At 47.1% G+C, this 23,565-nt stretch overlaps 1 protein-coding gene across 2 annotated transcripts; it reads right to left on the bottom strand.

Annotated features, from left to right (window-relative positions):
- Positions 1-1,357: 1,357 nt before the first annotated feature.
- On the bottom strand, positions 1,358-13,824 carry PTMS (parathymosin). 2 transcript variants are annotated; one of them, XM_066616094.1, is made up of 5 exons: positions 13,623-13,823; positions 10,396-10,464; positions 6,413-6,497; positions 6,236-6,303; positions 1,358-2,392 (listed from the first exon to the last, which is right to left on the bottom strand). In XM_066616094.1, exons 1-5 carry the CDS (start codon positions 13,668-13,670, stop codon positions 2,342-2,344), a joined length of 321 nt encoding a protein of 106 aa, XP_066472191.1. In that variant the 5' UTR covers positions 13,671-13,823; the 3' UTR covers positions 1,358-2,341. The 2 variants fall into 2 exon arrangements, with proteins under 2 accessions (XP_066472191.1, XP_066472192.1); XM_066616095.1 differs by lacking the exon at positions 1,358-2,392 and adding an exon at positions 4,446-4,602 and having other exon boundaries at positions 13,623-13,824.
- Between the last annotated feature and the right edge of the window lie 9,741 nt (positions 13,825-23,565).

Below are 23,565 nucleotides of genomic sequence, written 5' to 3'. Positions count from 1 at the left end.
TGCAGCTTCCTTCACAACACCCCAGAGCTCAGTGATGACAAAGAAGCCATCACCAAGCACTCTGCAGCTGCCACCATATAGCAAACATAGGGCTCCACACAGTTCCTGTAGTTTTTTTACAGAGAAAACTGGACACATTCCCTTCCTTCAGCGCCATTATCAGAGCTGAAGGAGGGTTGTCCACTGCTGTCTACCACTTCCTAGTAAGTCTCCCGGTTGGGCATTGCTCCCTGCAAGTTAACCTGGTGATAGTGGGCAGCAGCAAATTTCCTCCTTCAGTGCATGGCGCCCTTTTGGTTTGGGGCAGACATCCAGAAAACAAAATGGCACTGCACTTAAGAAGGCATTCGGGCCGCTGCCCACCTTACCTGATTAGTTTGCTGGGGGTAGGGCCAAATGGGGAGTCTTATGGGGCAGTGCTGGGTAGCAAAGTCATCAGCATGCCATCCTGGCATGGGTGTCCAGCCACCCATGTTTTGAGTCTTCCCCCATGTTTTTTTTTTTTTTTAAACTCCTTGCATGTAGCAAAGTCAAACACATTCGGGAGATAGAGTCTTACAGAAATGCAAGAACCTGTGAAGCCATGTGAGCCCATTGACCCGTCTGGCCTAGCACTCTCCATTCTGATGAGTAGCAACTTTCAAGATGTCAGGCAGATACCTCATTCTGGTCCTGTTATCTGCAGACCCTTAAATGGAGATGCTGGCTGTATTTATCTTGGAGGTCATCCTGCAGACTGTGAGCATTTGGGACAGGGACATGTTTGTTTTTGTTTTTTTCCAGTTATGTGAAAAATGCCAGGGACATAGATGGCATTATATAAATCCATGATAAATCTTTTGACTGTGCAACAGAAATGCTACAGACCTGATGTCACATCACATGGTCTTTTGGCCCCACAGTTTTCATATTTTTTTCCTCTGTACCCACGTGTGTTTGGGTGTATGAGAACACTGTGGCCCTGATGGCATCTGCTCTATACAAAACCCTATGCCACAAATTATTTGTTGTTCTTTAAGGTATTTAAGGACTATTAATTTGCAAGACAGTCGACAGCTAACCCACTGGAATGAAATAATAGTAATGGGAATGTTGCATTTGTTCCTTTTTATTTCTGTTTTAAAATATTAGTGAAAAGGCATACTGAGTGGTCAGAAAGCTGATGAAGCTGCACACTCCTGGTCAGTCCCTTGGATGAGAGACCACCGCAAGTGCCATATGCGAGCAGAATATAAATTGAATAAATTTTTTTTTTAATCAGAAATTTATCCGCTTCATCAAAGGGATACTTTGTTGTGTAGTCCTGATGGTTTTGATGTAGACATGCACCATGATTTTCAAACACGGACTTCTGAAATGTTTTTGAAAGGTTTTTATTTACAGTGCTAAACAATATATATATTTATATTTCTCATCCTCATAATGTCTGTGCCATAGAAAATACTGCAGATGAGTCTGCTTTAATTTACAAAGAAAAACAACTCAAGAACTTGAAGGGAATGAGAAAGAAATCAAATTTGGTCCCTAATCCTTTTTTAATTTTTTAGCCCAAATGAGGGGGGAAAAACCCACTGGGATCACATGTGACTTTACACATTAAAAACAAGCTTCAACTTCTGGAGAGAAAAAAAAAATCACCAGATCTAGTTTGCTGCCTGCCACATTGTTTGTACAAAATGCATTAATAGTTAAAATATTTGTCACTATGTTTGTTTTACTTTTTTAAAAAAACACATTTTTTTTTTGTTTTAGTTCTCTTTTTTGCCTTTTCCTAGCAATGTAAAAGGAGCCAGGCACAGGATAGCAAGACATCACTGCAAGATTCCCTGCCACACTACTTCCTGAATCCCAGATTTGATTTAACCCTTTCACAGCACCATACAGCTTCCACACACTTGTGAAATTCTGTAAGGGGACAAAAAAAGAAGGGAAAGGGGAAACGTTTGTCTGGGGCAGGGAGCAGTTTTCAGAAGATGCATCAATAGCAGGGGGCATGTAAGAATCTCAGTTAGGCAGCAGCTGTGAGGTGGTGCTTGGGGAGAGGAAAAGGGAAGCAATATTTGCAAGTAATGGGGCTATTTGAATGGTGGTTGGAAGGAGGATCAGTAGCTTGGGGGTGTGTGAAACGGTAGGGAGCACTGTAATATGGAACGGACCTTGGGGCTGGAGAAGATATATCTTCAGCTTCCTTTATCTGGCCTTGTTGGAGAGCATATTCATTCCCTCCCCTCCTCCTCATCTGCGATAACAGCACTGAAATGAGTGCCAGCACAGGTGGGAGGAACGAAGACAAGAAGACAGACAGACGGCGGCAAAGAGGAGGTGGATGGAAGAGAGGGTATCAAGCTGAAGAGCCATTTTCTGATTTCTTCCTCTTTGGGTTCACTTCATCCTGCATAGAGAAAGAACGATGTATTTGGTCAGATACCTGGTTCTATGCAGATAGTAATTCATAAGCTGTGCTGGTCTCACAAAATTAAGGGTGTATATTAGAAGGGTTCACACATTTGCTGGTCAATCAGGTTTACAGAAGTGCTGCAGACTTTTGAATGCCAGTTTCTGCTTGAGGTAAAGATATTCCCAGAAAAAGAAACAAACAATACATGAAAAATTGGTACAGTACAGCAAGGGTAGGTGAGATAAAAGGTCAACAGGGTTGCCTTGTCCAGCATTTCTTGGAACTTATCCAAACTATCAGTACATTCATGCTTAAACTGCACTTTAATCTTCTGTTCATTGTAACAGATGGGAGAGATAAGGGTTTGTACAGGAAAAACTTATGCTGTTGCTTGCTCCTTAACAAATATATCACATATGTATTCAAGCAATGTAGAGAAAAGGACACAGCATTCAAAACACTAAATAGTGTGAATAGTGTGAATAGCAGAATGTGGTGGTTTGTGCGGTTACTGGACCTTGGTGGTTCAATCCTATCTGCTCCTTTGCTCCAACAGCTGCTCTGGCTGTCAGTTTGTTTCCAGCGCCAATTCAAGGTGCTGGTTATGACCTTTAAAGACTTTTATGGCTTAGGACTAGGTGCTGGCCTGCGCCCTGAGGGCCCTTCTGCATGTTGGAAGCCAGAAGGGCAGTGGTGAGAAGTGCAGCCTTCTCTGTGGCAGTGCCACAATTGTGGAACACCATCCCTTGCCATTTAACAGCTGCCCCCTCCCTTAAGGTGTTCCGGTAGGGAGTAAAAACTTTCTTTGTTTCAGTTGGCACATAATGTAATTGGGTGGGTTCACTATGGTTGGGTGTTTTATTGTTTTTACCACCATTTATCACAAGTTTTTATTAATGTCATCTTTTATGGATGCCTTTTAGTGTTGCTTTCATTGCCTTTTATTGTTTTACTGCTTCTTGCCACCTTTTCCTATGTTATTGCTGCTGTTTTTTGCTGGTTATTGTTCTTGCATTTGATTATATTGTTGTTTACTGCTTTTATATGTGTTGGAGGCTGTTTTTATTTTTATGAATAAAAATATTCATATTTTATTGTTTATTCTTAGTTTTATAAGACTATATATTTGTATATTTTGCTAACTACTTTGGGCACCCACAGTGTGGGGAAAAGGCGGGGTATAAATGCATCAGTCACTCAGTTATAAGGCAAACAATGGAATTGTGTTGCAGAGACAGGGGATCACCTCCTTAATGCTTATAGGTGCATTCCTAACCCCGGGGTTAGGCCAGCGCAAGTCACTTGAGCTGACCCAGGGGTTTCGCAAATGTGCTGTAAGGCATATTTATGCTGACTTAGTTGTTGGAGAGGCCAGCACAAGGGGTAAGTTTGCGTCTGCTGAGCTCAGCTAACACGGGTCTGAGGGGTGTGTGTAGGGAGGGCAGGGAGGAGGCGTTTGAGGGTGGGGAGGGCGGGCAGCGGGAGTTCCAGGGACGGGCAGGTGGGGAGCAGGAGGCAGGGCCAGGATCCAGCGGTTAAGCTGGATCCTGACCCCAATCCCAGGCAGTATGGCATGACCCCTGGCTGCTCCATTCTGCTCAGATCTGCACCACTTTATCAGGTGGCACAGATCCAAGTAGACCCATTGAGGCCACTACAGCATGACATGGGGTAAGGGGAATGGTTTGCCTCCGGGTGTGCCACTTTTGGCCCCTAACTTTGGCCCCTGGATGCAGCGCAGGCCTGCCTGCTCAAATGCAAGATAGGATTGGGCTGCCTATCTTTTATAAAGGCAAAATGAGCACCACTGGGGCAGTAAGGAGCAACATGTCTAAAGCAAAATAACAAGAGGTCCCTGCAACAACTACATTAATGAGGTAAGAATTGCCCTTTTCATAGTAAAAGGATAATTTGTAGAGTACGATTTTGCAATTAATTTTTGTAATTTGGAATACACAGAAAATGCAAGTTTCCTGCAACAGAAAGTCAGTTTTTAGGAAAGACAACTTGATCCAGTGCAACAAATGAGTGATAACTGGTGATCACTAGAAGGAAAAATATAATGCATGGAAAGCCCCCCTAGGCTAGTATAGGCTGATGCCACTGTGATATCTGAACTTTTGTCCCAGTTTCAATGGAGTTCCATTCTTTTATCAAGTCCATCCTTTTATCATGATATATCATAATCAAGCGATGATATCACACTGCATGTAAAAAGAGAAGAAGCAAGTTTTGAATATGTGCAGATGGCAACATGAACTTCAGAGGGAGAACCAAGAAAAACTTTGTCCTTAGTCTGCACTGCTGGTAGTGGACTAGGAAAATATTTCTGCCTTATTCAGTAGCATACATTACTATACATATGCTGTACTGACAGTGAATCTGGAACTCTGAACAATTGCCTTCTGCAGAGTTTCCTTATAATTATGCATTTTCCCTACTGTAAAAGGTTTGGAGTGGGTAGTAACCTTTCCATCTCTCTTTTACATTGTACAACAGCTTTGTAAGAACTACTTCAAAGGGGATGGAGAAACATGGCACAATCCTAACCCCTTATGTCAGTGCTGGAAAGCACTGACATAAGGGCAATGCAGCTCTGAGGAAAGGGAACAAACATTCCCTTACTTTGAGGAGGCCTCCATGAGTGACACCCAACTGCAGGATGCAGCACCCGTCCCATTGGCACTGCTATGCAAGTGCTGGAAAGCACTGACATAAGGGGTTAGGATTGCGCCCACAGTGATTTTTCCAAAATAAAACAGTTGTGGCTGAACTGAGACTATAGGATGATTGCAATGAGCATGCAAAGGGGTCATTGCTACCAAGTGAGCAATGAGCTAGCAACTCACTCCACAATGCACTTTGGATTTGCCTTGCTACAATCTCTTAGAGCAGGGGTGCCCAAACCCCGGCCTGGGGGCCATTTGTGGCTCTTGGGGATCCCCAATCCAGCCCACAGGGAGCCCCCAGTCTCCCATGAGCCTCTGGCCCTCCGGAGACTTGCTGGAGCTCACACTGGCGTGACGCAACTGCTCATAGCATGAGGGGCAACTGTTTGACCTCTTGTGTGAACTGTGGGCCGAGGGATCCCTCCACTGCTTGGTTTCATGTCTGTGATGCAGCAGTGGCAGCAAAAGGAAAGGCCGGCTTTGCTTTGTGCAAGGCCTTGAGCTATTGCAAGACCTTCATTCATTCATATAAGTTCCATCTCTAATATAGTCATTTATGTAAATTTATTTACATTTTAAATGTAAATTAATTCTTTTTCTCCCAGTCCTGGACCCAGTGTCAGAGAGATGTGGCCCTCCTGCCAAAAAGTTTGGACACCCCTGCCTTAATGGATTACCTCACATTAACAAACTGTCCAGACCAGCTGTATACTCTACTTGCAAGTACCATTTCACATGAGTAGAATATCAGCCCTAGAGCCAGATGCTTGGACTATGAGCTTGCTCCAAGAGAGCACGCAGTTGGGCTGTCATAGTGATCTGCATTTTTTGTCAGCACATACATTCTCGTATAAAGTCTCAGTTTGACATGTGAATTCCACCATGATTCCCAGAACCTATCAGCAAATACTGACAACAGAATACAAAAAGTTCTAAAGAGGAGATACATCACACTAAATAGTTATCAGGTGTGTTTGTGAAATTACAGTAGGGCCTGCAGTGGTCATGACACAGCCGCAAGCACACTGTTAATGTTGTAATAACATCTGCAGTTATATTAGCATTGATATTTTGCTCAATGGTACAGCCCCTGTACACTTCCCCAGCTCCCAATTAGGCAGAATAGATCCTCCCACTTCTGCTGTTCTTAAATGTTGTCTCTACTAACCTCTTCCTGCTTCTTCTCTGCAGATCGTTTTACTGCATGTGAGTCTGGCTCCTGTTCATTCTCATCATCTAGGCATGAAGGAGAGAAAAATGGTAAATCACATAACCAGTAATTAAATCTAGTGGGAATGTTCACTCACCACCCAACGCACAAACTACCCAAGGTGCCCATCCTTACCTTCATCTTCCTCGTCGTCATCATCCACATCCTCAGGATTTGCATCTTCATCATCTTCCTCTTCCTCAGCTCCATTTTCATCATCCTGCATAAGGCAAGCCCAGAGAAGGCACTTGTGACATTCTGCTCAATATATTGAACTCTTGCCCTCACATACCTAATTCCACACTGCATACTTGCTCAGAGCACAAACTTTTGCAAGTCTACTCAGAAGTAAGTCCTACTGTGTTCAACAGGGCTTACTCCCTGGAAAATGTGCATAGGATTGCAGCCTCAGTCTTCCCTATAACATTTCTGGGGAATTTGGCTCTCCAACATTGCACAAATCACCTCAATTTTTATTTATAGTACAAACCCCTGCCAAGGAGATTACAGCTCAGATGATAGGGCACATGGTACAGAACTATACCTCTCTGGTCTCTCAAAGGGGAACTTTGGTGGTGGTCAGAGAGTACTTGGTGCACAAAGGGAGCACTTTACACACACAACCTCTTGTCCCTCACAGCATGTATCGCAAGCTATTTGGTTAACGTCTTCTCAGAACTCCTATTAGAGGTATTCTGTCCCAAGAGGATTCCATGCACAAACACCAATTGGAATCTCTACCTCACCACCCCAATGGGGGAAACATGGACAATACACCCAAAGAGGTAAGCAAAGGGCAGGAGGGAATCCCATACCGCCATACATTGATGCTGCAGCTCCCTTTCATGTCTTTGCCCTTCCCACTTGTTCTGGCCTTTAGAGTTATTACATGTGTCTTTACTATAAACTGTATTGCCTAACCATTCCTTCCTTTTGCATCAGTTAAGAGCAGAGAGTATCTACTCCCTTATCATGAATGCCAGGGACTCCAACCATTGGTTGCTGACCAACCTTCATTTGAATCCATTTTGTTAGCAGACAGGGATCCCTTCTTCCCACCCTAGTAGTTTCTAACCTCAGCTAGCCTCAGGATGGGACTCTGCTCTCAGGGTGTGCAGCATGCACACTCTGACTCCTTCAGCTCCAAAGGGGGGGGGGGGAACAGTCCTCTGGTGATGAATCTCCTATTGCCTGCTGCTGTAGTTGATGAAGCAAGTGGTTGTAGAGGAACAGAGAGGGCAGCGCACTGACAGTCACACTAGCAGGTGCCAGCAATGAAGGGCATAGGGTGCGTGGGGGTGTGGTTAGACGGCTGAGCTGCTAGAGGAGCACCATGTGTCACAGGCTAGTCCAATGACTGGCCCATACAATGCTCCCTCCGGTAGATCCATGTGCTACAGCTTCCCAGCCAGTGTACCTGTTGCAGTGATGCAAGGTGTTAAATGGCGGGTGAAGGGGTGTTTGCCTGCCTCCTAACTGTGGCAGGGGAGTTAGATAACAACTGTGTGGAGTAGTCTCATCTTCTTTTGTCCCTGCCATGGGTATTTCTGGCCAATCATGCAAAAGGCGAGTGCCCTGCTGGTTAGGGTAAGTCCCTTGGCTGGATTCAAACCCATCTCTCCTGTCTCCCAGCCTGCATCTTTGTCCAGTGAGTTACCTGCACCATGCTTTACCTAAGTGGTGTAGAGGCTTCCCTTGTGACTCATCCTAGTCCCTCCTCTGACAAAAGAGTTCCTTCCAGGTGGTGAGTGCCCCAATAGTGGCTCAAAGTGTTACCACAGAGATACTTCTGTGGTTGTTTCATATGACTGCCTCTTTTGAGACGACTATTTTTCTATTCTTGCTTTGCTCAAAAAGGTATTCCTTGGATGTGTGCGCTTGCATGTGTGGTATCCTTGGGCAATTTTTCCATGGTTCGTGGTGGTGCCTGATGCTGTGCTGCTCATTGCGGAGTGCAGCTTCCCCCAACGATGGATACTCATTGGCCCTGCACCTGCCCTGCCCACAGCTTGATTCACCCTAGAGGCACTTCTCTGACCACTGGCATTGGTGCTAGGTGGAGGTGGTGATTGGCTCCTTAGATGTCATGCTAACAGTGCACCAACCCTGAACCAATGATGCATCAAACATCAGGATGCCTCTCCACGGATGATGGGCTGTGTTGGGGTTTCTACGAACACTGTCAGTGCTACTGAGAAAGGCTGAGCCAACATTACTGAGAGCTGCGCCAACATGACGTTGCCTGGAGAGGCTTAGGATTGACATTACAGCGGTGTCCATGTGCCATCAGTATGGCATCTGAACAGGATTAGGTCATTTGTGATGCCAGAAGTGTATGTTTAGGACCTCTGTCTGATTAGGATCTCTCTGTCTCTCTTTTTTTATGCACAGGTGGGAGAAGCAACACTGTGGGAGAGGGTTTTAGCCCTGTCCTCATATGCCTTTTCCCTACTCTAAATCTGGAAGCAGCTATTAGCTCTGTGGAGGCGGGCAGGGAAGACAAGTTCAGAGGTACAGTTTCCGGAGCATCTGGTCGGCCACTGCTGGAAACAGAATGCTGTACTAGATAAACTTCAGTCTTATCTAGCAAGGCATTTCTTCTGCTCCTAGGAATGCCCATTCCACATCATCAGTTTTTTTTTAAAGATACAGCTTCATCTTCTAATTTGGTTAATGATAAAACATAAAAGGCTCATTGGCAGTCATGTCAACAAAAATTTCACTTTCACCCTACCATCTTGGACTGCTTGTGCCTGTAGATTCCCAGTAATTACTACAGAGGACAATCCCCCTAACTTCCAGATCCTTTTCAACTTGCCCTCTCTTCCTGCTAAACTCTAAGAGAGCAAGAGTGGTAGTGGACTGCAGCAGTTCATACCTGCCACACCATTGTTTCCCAAGGCCTAGAGTTACTGGCTTTTTTCCAGTAGAGGCTCAATGACAAACAATACTGCACGGCAGACCACCACCACTCCAACACAAAACAAACAAACAAAACCCAGATGCAACTCTTCCCATCACTGCATCTCTATGCCAACAAAAACTATACCTGTTGAATGTCTACATGCTATGCCGTTCTCAACTGTATAGTGCTAACAAAAAATGGTAATTGCAACCCACTGCCACAAGTCCTGTTGTAAAAGGTGCACTGCTGTTGTTGTGGGACCAGCAGCCCAAACAGCTGGAGGCCCTGTGTGCAAAACAGCAGCCTGCAGAAGCCCTGGTGGAGCCAGTAAGTAAGGTAGCTGGGACGGTTCAGCAGAGGATCAAGGTGGGGAGTGGGGCAGGTAGGGGGCTAGAGTGGAAGGATCTCAGCAGCAGTGCACACACCAAGATCCTATCCCCCTTTTCCTGGCCCGATGCCCTCTGAAGCTCCTCATACTTATACAAGCTAAATAGCTGACATAGGTCTAAGGAGACCCATTGATAACGAGGTGACCTGCAGAAAGGCAAGTAAAAAGATTTTTTTCCTGGACTGTCTGGTCTCCCCCACCCTAGGATGAGGCGTACAGTCCAGTAATGTGGCTGCATTGCAAAACTAGTGGGGGATGAGATACCATAGGCTTCCTTTCTCTTTCTTTTTGATAGTGCAGGAGAAAGAGATTCATTTTTAGATTGTGAGCCCTTTTGGGACAGGGAGCCATTAGTTATTTGATTTTTCTCTGTAAACCGCTTTGTGAACTTTTAGTTGAAAAGCGGTATATAAATACCATTAATAATAATAATAATTTCTGCTCCCTGTTCCTATCGTTAACATACAACTCATGATTGGGAGCCCTGAAAATGTAAAACCCTGGAGGAGCAAAACTGTCCCGTGCTCTTTCAGCACTTTAAGCAAACCAACAACAAAGGCAGACATCCCATCAGGAGCACAGAGGTGCAAAACTAACAAAGAAATATATGTTTACTGTGAAGGCAGATGTGCACCTCATTTGAAGGGTGAAGGCAGAGGTAAACCAGGCTCAGCCTATAGGGCAACTCCCCACACCCCAGCAAGTTCCTCTTTCAATGTATGTCTCTATGCACCTTCTGCTTGTCCTCTTCTTTTTGATTTCATTGCTCACACACAGACACACACTTACATCCCATGTTCCTCCAGGAAATACACATATGGTTACCTCAATTATTTCCTTCTTTTCTTTGCGAGCAGACTTTTCCTCATGTTTCTCTTTCTTTTCTTTCAGATCCTAAACAGGGTGAGAAATATGTTACATTCAATACTGAATAGGCTTAAAGAAAAACTAGTATAAGATCTAATGACAAAGTAATGAAACAAATGAAAAGAATGAGACTCAGTAACTGGATTAGAAGGATAGGTACTAAAATGGAAAAGCAACATGGTTACAAATTACAAAAAGAAAAGGTTTATTTTACAGTTGCATTGTAGGTAGTATTTTTAAAACCCACAATATATTATTTCAATCAAGAGGCTGTCAGATGTTCACACTCTGTGACAAATGTGAAGATGTGGACAATACATGGAAGTCTCAGGGCAGTAGATTAAAGGCCTGGCAGCATTCAGTAACTGTAACATAATTTACCTGTATTCAGGGCTAGTCCATGATGCTTTGTGAAAATCCCCATACACACTAATTGCAATGATGGCACAATCTAACAGTCCGCTGTCATGCTCTTGTGCAGCTCCCATACATTTCACTGAAGCTTGCACAGAACTTCCCAGTAGATTGTGCTCTTCATAAACTAAATTTAATAATACCTTTATCTATACATAACATCACCTTCTGGGCAAGCAAAATGGACAAAAGGTAGAAATAATCTTGAGGAGGAGTCCCACGATTAACACAGAATTTACCTTTGTACCTGCACAGGTTACTGCTAAGCCTCTGCACTAGTTTCAGTAGACCCAATTGTGCACTAAATCAACTTTACCTTAGACAAGCCTTCATTAGATTAGAGGAAAACATGTGCAAAGGAAGCCTTTATGTGAAAGAAGCATCCCTGCCCCCATAAGGCTATCCTATAAATTTCCACTAGAGGGTATCATGGGCTTTTCTGAAACAATTAAAGCCAGCCACAAATGGTGATGGAACACTGGCCTAGATACTGTACATGCTAGTCTCACTGGGATTGATCTTTTTGGTGTCACATCAGTATCTGAAATTTCCACTGTCAATCCTGAACACAGGACCTTATGCTCAGCATTTCAAAGAAGCTTTTCCCATATAAAGAGGCAGAAATATTTTTTTCAGGTGGATCTTATGCCCCATCCACAGGATAGGATCATAATAAACTGCTGAAGACACCATCCTGAGTTTTGTCTTACAAGGCAATCTCAAAGACTTTCCCCCTGTGACCTAGGGTAATTTTCTGAACACCCAGCTAGAAGTAATGAGGAATGGTTGTCTTCGCCCACAAAGCCTCCCACAATTAATGTAGAATATAAAATCTGACACACTGCACAGGGATGGAGAGGAAACTGGGGGGGGGGGGGAACTGGGAAAAGTGTTGTGGTTCATCCACCTCTGTTATGGTAAACCTGGGCAAAATGAGTCCATGTAAAAGGGGGATACCAGGGAGAAGGATTTTGAATCTGCAGATACACCATTAGGCACAGTGATCTGCACTTTGCTGACACTATGGGAAAAATTAGAACAATCCGACCACCCTGTGTAGAAAAATATTTCCCAAGTTTCCATTCTGACATTCTTTGCATCTTTGATTTTCTCATTCAAAGCAAGCAAGGGAAGCACAGCCAGGTTGAGCTGCCTGCAGTCTTTAACCTTTATCCCCATGTCCCTGCCTGCCCTTAGGGTTGCTTTAATTATTTATTTTCCATGCAGGCCGGAGAGGGGCGTGCATGACAAGTAAGAAAACATTGCGCAAGACTCAAGCCCCAGGACACAGATTAATACTGTTTCCCTTTCCTATTTATCTTCTCCTTTCAATCTGGCAAGTTAGGAGAACTATATGGCCTGGTATCTCCTGCTATCCTGACCTGGTCAGGTATGAGTATAATATACATTGGCAGGAGGGAGATTTAAACCATTCCTGCTAAACTGAGTAAAGCAAGATCAAAATCTCCTCTTGGTGGTAATCCTTGTGAAACTGTCAAAATCTTGCATGGGTTTGGTGACACTGGATACCTTTTAATTGCTCTCTTCTCTATCCATTCAATTAACCTTTCTCCCCACCTTCATAAAACTAGCCTGCCACAAACAAATTCATTCTGGAGCAAATCCAACTTGCCGCTACCTTCCCCCTGACAGAAATCACAAAGTTTTCTGAGGGCTGTGTGATTTTATACAGTTTGCGGCAATGCTGCCCCACAACCCACCAAAGGCAACCTGCTTCACAGAATACCAGCATTTGACTTATAAAGGACCAGCCTTCTTGCAATGATTCTCATGACACAGAAGACACAGGTCTCTGCTGTCGTGCGGATTTAGAAATCTAAAACACCCCGAGGGACACCGAAGCAGCAACTACAGAAGACACAATGTCTTCAGAGACATGTGTAAGGAAAGAGGAATCCATATGCTGACAGCTTGGCAGGCGCCCGCACGTTCTTCAATCGCCTTCCATCTTTTCCTGGCTTTGTTGCGCGTAGCCGCCTTGCTGTTTGATTCCTAATAAAGCGAGGCGGCTTAAGCTGCAACCCTGTCCACGCTTACCGACAGTAAGCCCCATGGACTATAACGGGTCTTACTACTGAGTAGAAAGGCACAGGATTGGGCTCCAAAAGAGCTGGACAGCCAAGCCCCTTCCTAGCACTTAGGCTGCACCCACCTGCCCCACACCTGCCAACCAGCATGGCACATGATCTGAAGGGTGAACCTCTGTCTCCGTTCAGCTTAATGGGGCTGAAACAACAAAGCCATGATCTCAGCGGAGTCGTGATTGCAGCCTGTGCCCCAGCCAAGAGCGCGGAACTGCCATGCCCATTCTTCTTCCACCACTGTTTTCCCCTTGCAAAATCCAGGGGACCTTGTGCAGAAGACAAGCGCTCTCTGGGACAGCCAAGTGCAGCGCTTGGGGTTCAGAACCAACCAGAGAGGTGGGAGAGGAGCAGTAGCCAGGCAGGCGTCGCTGTCCCTCTGGAAGCGCGTTCCTTTTGCTGACCCGAGTCAAAGGAGGGTCGTGGGAACGGAGGTTTCAGGGCAAGGAGACAGGGCGGCGGAGGGAAGGAAGGAAGGCGGCGGGGGGAGGGAAGGGGGAGAGGGATAAAGGCAGCGGCGGAAGATGGGGGAAGCAGCCAAGGGGGGCGAGGGGAAAGGCGACAAGGCGCGCAGGAGCCTCCCGTGCCCTCTGCAACCACTCCTCGGACTCCGACCGCCTGCCAGGGAGGTGGCGGGCTTGTCCTGGAGCCTGGAGCCCAGCGCCTCACCTTCGCCCCCAGCTCCACCGGAGCCTCCGCGGCGGGCTTCTCCGACATCCTGGGGCTGCTGCGAGAGAGAGGACCGAGCCAAGAGGAAGGGAAGCGCTCAGCCAGCGACAGCTGCGAGGGCTGTTCTTGTCCCGGGCGCCGCCACAGCCACAGGGTCTTGCTCTCCCGCGATGGGGCTATGCCAGCAAAAGGGGATTTATACACCGCACGGTGACGAGGAAGGCGAGGTGGGAGGGACCCGCCGAGAGGGAGGAGGAGAGCGAGGGAGGAGGGATGCGTGCAAGACCGGAACAGCAGGCAGGCTGCTAAGGGGGTGGCAGAATAAATGGCCCGGGAAGCAGGATGCTCAAAGCACACTGCATCTCTGGGGGAGGCGATGGTCCAGGGCTGACACTGAAGGCAGGGGGAAGCAGCTCCCTTCTGTGCTTTCCCCTCTGCTCCTTTGTTTGCTCTCTCCCCGGCGCCTACTTGCGCGCCACCTACGCAAGGCGCCCTTTGTGCTGCTACTCCAGGCTCCGAGGAAATTAATGCATTCAGAATCACTGGAACTCAAACGCCAAGTTGCTGCTGGTTCCAGACAGGGTGACCAGATGTCATAAGCGCAAAAGAGGACCAGGCGCCCCAAAATGTAGGACACACCCAAAAATGTAGGACATGGCCAAAGAAAAGCTAGAAACACTCATCTGTGCATTTCATGGGGTTAATTTGAACGCCATCATTACTTATTATTAAATTTAAAACTATACTTCATATAATTTTATTACATATTGGCTGCAGTCCGAACCTCACTTTCCTGGGAGTAAGTCCCATTGATAACACTAGGACTTACTTCTGAGTAGACCTGGTTAGGATTGTGCCCAGTACACAGGGCTACAAAATTGAGGGTCAGAAAAGTTTTTCCCAAACTTTATGGTAGTTTGATATAAATTTGGGGTGCCAATTCCAAAAATGGCATCCGTTTTGCCCTATCATGTCTAGTTTTGGAGATATAGTATAGCCTCATTAGTGAATGGTTCAAGCAGCTTCCTCATGAGGAAGCCATGGTGTAGGCTTCCTCATGAGGAAGGTGCTTGAACCATTCACTAAAGAGGCTATACTATATCTCCAAAACTAGATGGGATAGGGCAAAACGGTTGCCATTTTTGGAATCGGCACCCCAAATATACCCAGGAATTGGTGTAACGTTTAAGGAAGCAAAATGTGTCTTGGCCTGTGTTATTTATTAATTCCAAGAAGGCTATCCCCTGGCTGTCGGAGCCCACTCACAGGGAAAAGGAGGACATTCAAGTCCTTTTCCAGGACACAAGGCTAAAAAAGAGGATGTGTCCTGGAAAAAAGAGGGCATCTGGTCACCCTGGCTCCAGACCTACAATCAGTAGTATTGCAGGTTGTTTACGCTTTCTTTTTCATTCAGCAAGATTTCAGCCTTTCCACCAACCTTTCAGCAGGTTTGAATGACTCCTCGTTGTGGAACATAAGAATGGTGCAGCAGAGTTGCCTTCCAGTTGGAATCCGGGTCAGCCAAGCATTTCTAGAGCAGACCTGAGAGCTGCCACATTCTGGGGGATTCTGAAAATAGCATGATATATGTAGAGTTTGAAAACAGTGTTATTCATTTTACTCAGAAGTAAGCCCATTGTGTTCAATAAGGCTTAGGCTATAGTCCTGTCTTACTCACTGGAGACAAACACCTCTAGATCAGTGTTTCTCAACATTTGTCCTCCGCTGTACCACTTCGCATGGTCCACCTATTGGAATTTGAACCTATTGGAGCGGTACCTATTGGTACCACTCATTACCAGTTACTTTCAGATAACTGATGTGATGTGATGTGATGCAACAAACACCAGTAAGAGGCTCAGGGTGGATGAGAGGGCTTTTTTGAGGGCAAGAAAAGCACACACTGGAACTCTGCCCACTGACCCAAGATTCCTATTGCTGCTTATCGCATTGTGTTGCTGTTCTCAATGCCAGGTGGCAGGTTTGGGGGTCCCGAGTGTACCACCAGGCACCACCTCAAATACCTTCAGTGGTACGAGTTCCACTGGTTGAGAAACACTGCTCTAGATATAAGGCATAGTAGAGCCTTGGGAATAATACTCCCTAACCTGGCATACTTCTCTAGGTTTCTCAGCACGTGCTCTAAGTGGATAGCAGAATCCCTCTCCCATTGTACCATGTGCTTCACAGTTTTGTTGAAGCAAAACAGATTCATCCTTGGCTTTGCCAAAACTTTCTAGTTTTATTCACAGTGGCTAGGCACTAGTTCAGGACATTTCCATTCTCCATGATATCAGATGGGAAGGAAAGAGAGCTGAGTGGCATCCATGTATTGCTGTCACTATACAATGTGAATATACATATGTCTCACAAACAGCCTCTCCCAGCAGGCTCATATACAGGTCATCCCTCGTTATCCACTGGGGTTCCGTTCTGGAACCTCTAGTGGATTAAAAAAATCCATGGGTAAAAAAATCAGTGGAAAACTAGATTTAAAGACCCACTTCAGTTTTCTTGCCCCTCCAATGCTCCTATTGGAATAAGGTCTTGCCTTGATATCCGCAGGGGTTTGCTTCTGGGATTCCTGCTGATACCATAAAATGTGTTAAATAAAAACAGTTTAAAACAATAAAAAAGTGTATCCCTTTACAATTGTGGTTTAAAAACAGCTTTTCTTAGTGTTGTAGAAAGGCAGTCAGCAATCAGAAATGCAAAGGACACCCGCCTCTGCCTGGCTCAGCTGAAGAATGGAATGATCGCTTGCATGACTGTCCCTCTACAACAGTAAGAAAAACATTTTTTTTTTAAACTGTGATTTTAAAAAGATGCATTTTTCCCCTTCTCCAGAGATCTGCACATTCCTTCTCATTTGCAGTGGCCATTTGTGTTGAGTCAAATTCATGTATAAAAAATCAGTGTATAACAAGGTTGAACCTGTAGATACTGAAAAGCACATGAGACAAGAAGGCACCAGGTAGGATGTCAAAAGGCTGGGCAGCAGTCCCTGAGCCAAGCATCACCTTCTGGCTCTGACTCAACAAGCAGGGACAGAGCCACTGTACAGTGTATCCCAGTCCCAGTCTTGCCGGATGGCACAGTAGGATATCAAAGTGGTATCAAAGGATATCAAAGTAGTATCAAATGTCTATTCTTTATGACTTGGGAATAGTTGCCCCACAAACTGAGGTTTTATATTAGGGCACTGTTAGATAAGGCAAATAAAATAGCCATAAGTCCACATGCCTTGTCTTATTTTGGAGAGCTGCTGCTGATACAAGAAAAATATTTTATGAACACAGGTAAAGGGTTCCCAGAGAGAGTAACCACTGGGCTGGTGTGGCCCTGCCACCAGCAGAATGCATGGCCACACCACAGCAGCCCCAAGGCTACTCCGTGTCCAGTGCAACAGCGCAGGGCATGCTGGGGTGTTCTTTGTTCCATACGGTGGTGGTGGAAGCAGCCATAAGGCCTGGATGATGGTTGTTGCCACTGTGAGGTGATCTTTCCACCCCACCCCAGCAAACACTCCTCCCCTGACAGGTTAGGGGAAGCATTGGACAGGGGTAGGACAAAGGGAGGGAGTAATGGAAAGGTGCAAGGCTCCTTAGGCCCACAGGGTGACTGGAAAGGGCCTAATTGCTGGCCAGCATTGAGGGATATAGGCAGTGTTCCAAGGCCAATTAGGAGAACACTCCCTGGACTGGGGAGGTGGCTGAGGGGGCACAGGGAGGCTCTAGGGGGAGCCCAGGCATTCCCTTCTTGCCAGATTGAGCAAGTGCAACAGTGTTCCTGGGAGTCCTTGATGAGGGAAGGTGAGAATAAATACTTTAGGACTTGGTTAACTGTTTTCCTAGGGCCCTGGTGGCCGGCCCAATCCTGGACTTACTGAAGTACCTGACGGCAGAAGGGGGTGGGTACCAATTGATGGTCAGGATTTCCATTGCCCTGGGACCTGGTGACTCTACACAAGAGACCTCCCTCAACTTTCATCTGGGGGACCTCATGGCCTACCAGGTATCCATCACCATTCCCTCACTCACCTCTCATGAGTTTGGCCATGGCTAGATCTTCCCTCTGGGCTCTTTGGACCTCTGGGTCCTTGCTCCAGCTTTCCAGAGATCCTACTGTTCCTGCAGTGGCTGAGATCTCAAGGACATTCCCTAACTAGGGTCTCCTGATTTACCTAGCATAACAGGATTCAGCCCAGATACAGACATCTGGTGGACCATCTCAGAAAGGCTGGGATTTCCAAGCCTAGTAGTACAGAGTAGGGGAGTTCCTCTACCATTGGAGCAGATTCTGCATACTGCAAAATAGCTTGTACCACTGTCCTGTTGTATGTCGGTGCAAACAGGTAATAATCCATCAATTGCTTCATTAGCAGTGTTGTTGGGAGAAGATGGAATTGCACCATGGAAATGGTGCTCCCCAAGCCCAGCAGGGCTTTTATATCCGGTGGGCCAGGTAGACCAATAGTGTGTTGCAGAGGTCTTGGGCCCGGTCCAACCCCGTTGCCACCTACCCCAGCTCGCACTCCATAAAAAGGCACTCAGTTGTAATGCTCCCTTTGACTGCATGTGAAGCAAGGATTTTTCTGGGCTGCCTATTTGTTTGGGGGGGCAGTTCACTGGCGGGGGGGTTGAGCTTTTGGCCACACAAGTAGGTGCTCCTCCACTCATTTTCCAGGAAGCCTTACCCTGTGAGGCAGTCACCCATAAGACTGTCCTCTTGGTGAGATCAGAGTGTGTCTATCCTGAGGACAGCCATCTTTCTTTGGGCAGCCTGGGTCTGGGTGTTCAGTACACTTCTCATGTAGAGTCCTTGGCTGTGAGGTAGTTATCCAAATTATCAAAAAGGAAGGTGGCTGTTTTTTGTTGTTGTTTTTTTAGATTAGCTGGTCAGTGACAGTTTACCCAGACTTGCACCTTACCAGGCATCACTTGATAGGCCTGGTCCAACAACACGTTATCCAGGATACAGGTCTCCCCCTCAGTAATGGCTTTTAGTCAGCGAATTGGGGCCTCCCAGATCTTGGCTATCACAGCACAAGCCCAGTACCCTTGCTTAAACAAGAAGATGAGGAGGCCTTAAATATCATATGTGCCAGGGGAGGGGGTTGCTGTACCCTAGACCCTCCTCCTGGCTTAGTTCTCATCTTGGGACTGGTGGCAGCAACATCGGCGACCTCCCAGTCCTCAGGAAGTGTTCTCATCGGCCTTGGGGTGCCACTTATTTTCTTGATACTGGCCCCTTCTGATTGCCCTGCAGGCCTAGCCCCTTTCTACTACTCCCTCCCTGGTCCCCTCCCCTATCCAATGCTTCACTTGTCCTGTTAGGGGAGGAGCATTTGTTAGCTCTAGCCAGCACCACTGCCTTCACTTTGCTGGGGCAGAAGCTGAGCAGATTTCCTTCCACACATCATTCAGGCCTGCCGGTCACTGAGCATCAGCTGATGAGTGTGGTGCCAGCTGTGGCAGTGGGTGATCTGCTCGCTGCCCTAGCTCAGGATCCCCTCATGCATGGGTCCCAGTTGGGCAAAACTGGTGAAGTCACCCTAGGACCAGCCCTGCCTGGTAACGTCAGAGGTCTCCTTGTGGCCTCCTTGGATGACTTGACTAAGGCGATCATGCAGACACCTCTCATGGCTCCCCCAGCACCTGCAATTGGCAGGCAGAGGCATTCCTAGAGAGGGGCAAAACATTGTCTTGTAAAGATGTCCATGTAAAGCAGCTCCTTCTCCTCCACTTCTGAGCCAGTCATGGCTAGGAATGCAAAGTAGAGCCATCTCCTCCACTTTGCTCTTGCCTTCTGGAATGGCTCAGAAGTGGGGGGGGGGAGCCACTTTACACAGGCGCCCAGGTGCCTGAAGACACTTACTGTTTTGCCCCCCTCCAGGAATGCTGCTGCTGAAAGGAGACAGTGAACGCTTGGACTCTCAGCCCCAGAAACTAGGAACCAACAAGGCCTCCTATGCACTTGAGACAGACAAGGAGAATAAAATTTCTGGTGTGTTAAGACATTTTGGGTAACCTGGAATTGTCACACCTGGTTCAGTCACTCTTTACAATGGTTTCACACCAGGTCATCATCCATCAGGTATCCCTCTGTATTTTCCTCACACTGAAATCACATTTATTAACACAGAAAACTGTACTTTTTGGGTAAAATTTTTGAGAATGGCAGTCTGTACAAATGACCACATGGCGTTAGTACTACTGTCCTTTTTTTTAGATACAAGGAAAAAGGGAAAGGGTTGGTTAGTCAATGGAGTCTCAGCAATGCTCTATTATGCACTGCCCGCTAGTGTGGATAAGATGTAGCACAGTGCAAGTGCCCCAAAATAACTGAGGTGTGGAAGGAAACTTAACATTCCACATTTGACTCAAGTGGAAAAACAACCACCAACTGGCACTACAAGAATCACTTCTGGAAGTGTGTGGCAATGCTGAATGTCACTGGGGCAACTCCACATTTGTCACTGCCTTTTTGCATCTCCAGTATCATAAAACAACAACAAATTCTTATAACCTTTTCCTCTTGAGTTCTGTTTGCTGATCAGGGAGCATTTTGTAATGTTCAGGGACTGATGCTTTTTTTCTTGAGCTGGGGAAGCAGAAACTTCACAATAGAAATACAACAGAATTACACAGCTGAAGGGGGATCTCTTTTCCATTGTTCTGTACTTCAATTCCCCTAAGTCAGCCATTTTCAACCATTGTGCCGTGGCACACTAGTGTGCTGCGAGTGGTCCACAGGTGTGCCACAAGAATTTGGGGGAAGATCATTTATTAGTAAGCAGGGCCAATGGGGATGTGAGCCCCCCCACCGACAGCATGGTGTGCCTTGTCAATTGTCAAAAACCTGGTGGTGTGCCTTGACAACTTTAGAGCCTTGTCAGTGTGGTGGGAAAGGTTGAATCTCACTGCCCCATTTAAAAGGAAATCCCTGTCGAAAAGCACTCTGGTCAAGCTTTGGAAGAGCCATGTGCAGTTATCGGTGTGAAGGAATGTGTTTTGCGCGGAGCACTCAGTCGCGAGTGCCCCCACTGGCCATCTGGAGTGGCACCACCACAGTGAGAAGCAGCCCTTTGTTCTCCTCCTGAAAGGTGTGTGAGGCACTGGAGTGTACAAAGGTGGCAAGGTGTGTGAGGCCCTTTCGTGGTACAAAGACCGCCCAGCCCCTCTCTTGAGGGGGGGCACACTGCCTGGGGGCCAACCACATGAGGAGACTTGTAGCTGCCCGCCACAGCCTCCTCACACACGCTGGCTTCCCAGTCAGTCACTGGAATTTTCCACTCCAGCTGCCTTCCCTCTCAGCCGCTCCCCCCTCCCACCGTGTGTGGCTCCCACCCCACTTGGAATGATTCCTTCCCCAAGCCCCGCCTCTCCCCACCCACCGCTGTCAATCTGAACAGCAGGGCGGGACCAACCCGGTGAGGCTGGGGGAGGGGCAGAAGAGGCTTTTTCCCGCGCGCGCTAGTGGGCAAAGAGGGACATGCTTCGCTGTGCTCCCCTTATAAGGCGAGGAGGGCAGTGAGGACGCCTGATTGGCTAATTCAAATGAGCAGCCAGCCTAGCAACAGGCTTCTTATTGGCTGCTGAGGGGGGAAAACTATACTGTGGAGGGAATGGGAATGAGGCCATAGGGGAGGGAGTTGGGCACTGGGCGACAGTTTCCGTGGCAACCAGAGGGAGGGTTTCCCCTCCTGAGGTGGTGGTGCAGAATGTTCCCTGAAGGGAAGTGCATGAGAATCTGGGGCTCCTGTCATCTTCCTGGCTTGGGCTGCAGAAGCATAATTAGCTTTTCGGTTACCTCAGTATATTTTTAAAACTGAAATGTAGCCTGACCCACATTTGTCACAGTGATGGAGCAAGGCCCCAAGCGCATAGCTGCGTAACACCTGAACTGGCGTGTTTTAAGTGTGGCACACGTTAAGCACAATCATATCTTCTCTGGCAGAGGAAGGGGGGCAATTTCAAATTCCAAATGCCCCCCACGTAGAGGCAGAGCTTGCAGGATGCTTGGCTCCTCCTTGGTGCAGGCGCATGCATGTGCCAGTTCTGCCATGCACCTCATAGGGCCAGCAGTGTTGAGCTGAGCTGTTAGAGCTCACCTGGTTGCTAGTGCTGACTTTGTTGTTTTAAAGTTTCCCGCTGTTCTTTCTTTTTACCTGTCCTTTCCTCCCCTTAGTGAGGGAAGGAGACATTCCAGGGGAGCCTGGTGTCACACACTGTCTCCCTCTGGTCTTGTGTCTGGAGACAAGTGCTGGATGCGCTAGGACAGTTGTCCTCCACTGTATCACTTCACATGGTCCATCTGTTCAAAGTTCCACTGGAAGTAACTGGTGATGACATCATTACCAGTTACTTCTGGTTTGGAAGGCCAGATGTGACGCGACAAACACCAATAAGATGTTCAGGGTAGACAGGAAGTCTTGAGCAAGGAAAAGCATGCTTTGGAGTTCTGCCTGCCACTGTCTGTTGTCTGCCTCCTACCCCTGTCTGTTGCATCATGTTCCTGGTCTGGCTGCCATGTGGCAGGTATCCAGGGGTCCTTCGAATGCCACCAGACACCACTTGAAGTATCACTGGTGGTACCCGTACCACTAGTTGAGAAACACTGCATTAGGAGATAGAGGGCCCTGCAGACCCAGTTTTGCTAGTGTGGCGTAGGTCAACAGTGAGGTTCTGCAAACATAGCTTCAGCCAAGAGAAGACCAGGCATCTCTGGGTCCAGTTTTAGGGCACATTGCTTTAGGGCCACATGTTCATAGTTGAGGCCAGCAGGGTAGAGGCTCATCCAGGCGCACTCTGATGCATTGGCAGTAGGAAAGAGTTTAGCACCCTTGTCCTCTTCTCACAAGCACTGGTCTCCCCTTGCCATGCTTTTCCCATAAGACCACAGCAGCTGAGAGAGAGAACTTTTGTTGTGCCGCATCTTCTCCAAAAGCTACCTGTCTGACCAGTCATACCAACCCCTTGCAGGTATGTCAGCTGGATGAGAATCCAGGAGAGGTGACTCAGGACCCAGTCCAAACCAATTTTCCAGTGCTGGTGCAGCTGTGCCAGTGGGGCATACACTGCACCCAGAGGTGGGAATGCAGACACACAGGCCTCCTCAAGGTGAGGGAACATTTGTTCCCTTACCTCAGGGCTGCATTGCGGCTGCAGCAGTGCTGGAAATTGGATAGGATTGGGCCTTCAGTTGATTCCCCATCATCCTACCCAGATCTCTTGGGGGATCAGGCAAGACCACAGTTCCTGGCATGGATTAAAGAGGGTACGGCACAGAAGATGGTAAAGAAGGGAACTGCTGATGGTTCTGAAGGGTCAAGAAGGGATTTGGGTTCCCACTTCCCTCTCAGAGCAGGGAGCTGGCTCAGAGTAGACAAAGTCACTGTTTTCTCATTCCCTCTCCAGGTCAGAAGAGTCACTGAATTCCAACAAGGAGGATGGGGAATTATCAGAGGAAAAGTTGACTGAACAGGAGGCTTCTGTGAATAGGTTTTTTCCTCCAGGATTTTTTCTCAGGTTGCTAGCCAAGACTGCATGTACCTTACAGTTAACTCCAGAGAAGCAAAGCAGCAAGGAGGTAGCTCTGGTGCAATACCAAGACAATTTTCCTCAGTGGCCAAACAAGCCCATGGCATTACACCCTTCAGAGGATTCTGAACACCAAGAGGGCCACTCAATCCCGTCCAAAATACACGCACTAATGGCTCAACAAATGGTACTATTGTATTCCGCAAGCCTGTCATCAACAAGTGGAGGGTACTGAAGGTAGATATTCCTGTGGCAGTGCATTCCTCATTAGCTGTCATCCCGTCAGAGAGTGAGGGAGGTCCCAAGGACTCCTACAACAAAAAAAGGGTGGAAATTGCATTAAAACGGGGTTTTGAGGCTTTGGCAGCAGCACTCAAAGCTACAGTGTCTAATTCAGTGTT

The sequence above is a fragment of the Tiliqua scincoides genome, chromosome 2, assembly GCF_035046505.1.
Source record: "Tiliqua scincoides isolate rTilSci1 chromosome 2, rTilSci1.hap2, whole genome shotgun sequence".
Classification (NCBI taxonomy): Eukaryota; Metazoa; Chordata; class Lepidosauria; order Squamata; family Scincidae; genus Tiliqua; species Tiliqua scincoides.
Note: the sequence above shows the minus strand (reverse complement) of the source record. Positions and strands in the feature narration are given on the sequence as shown.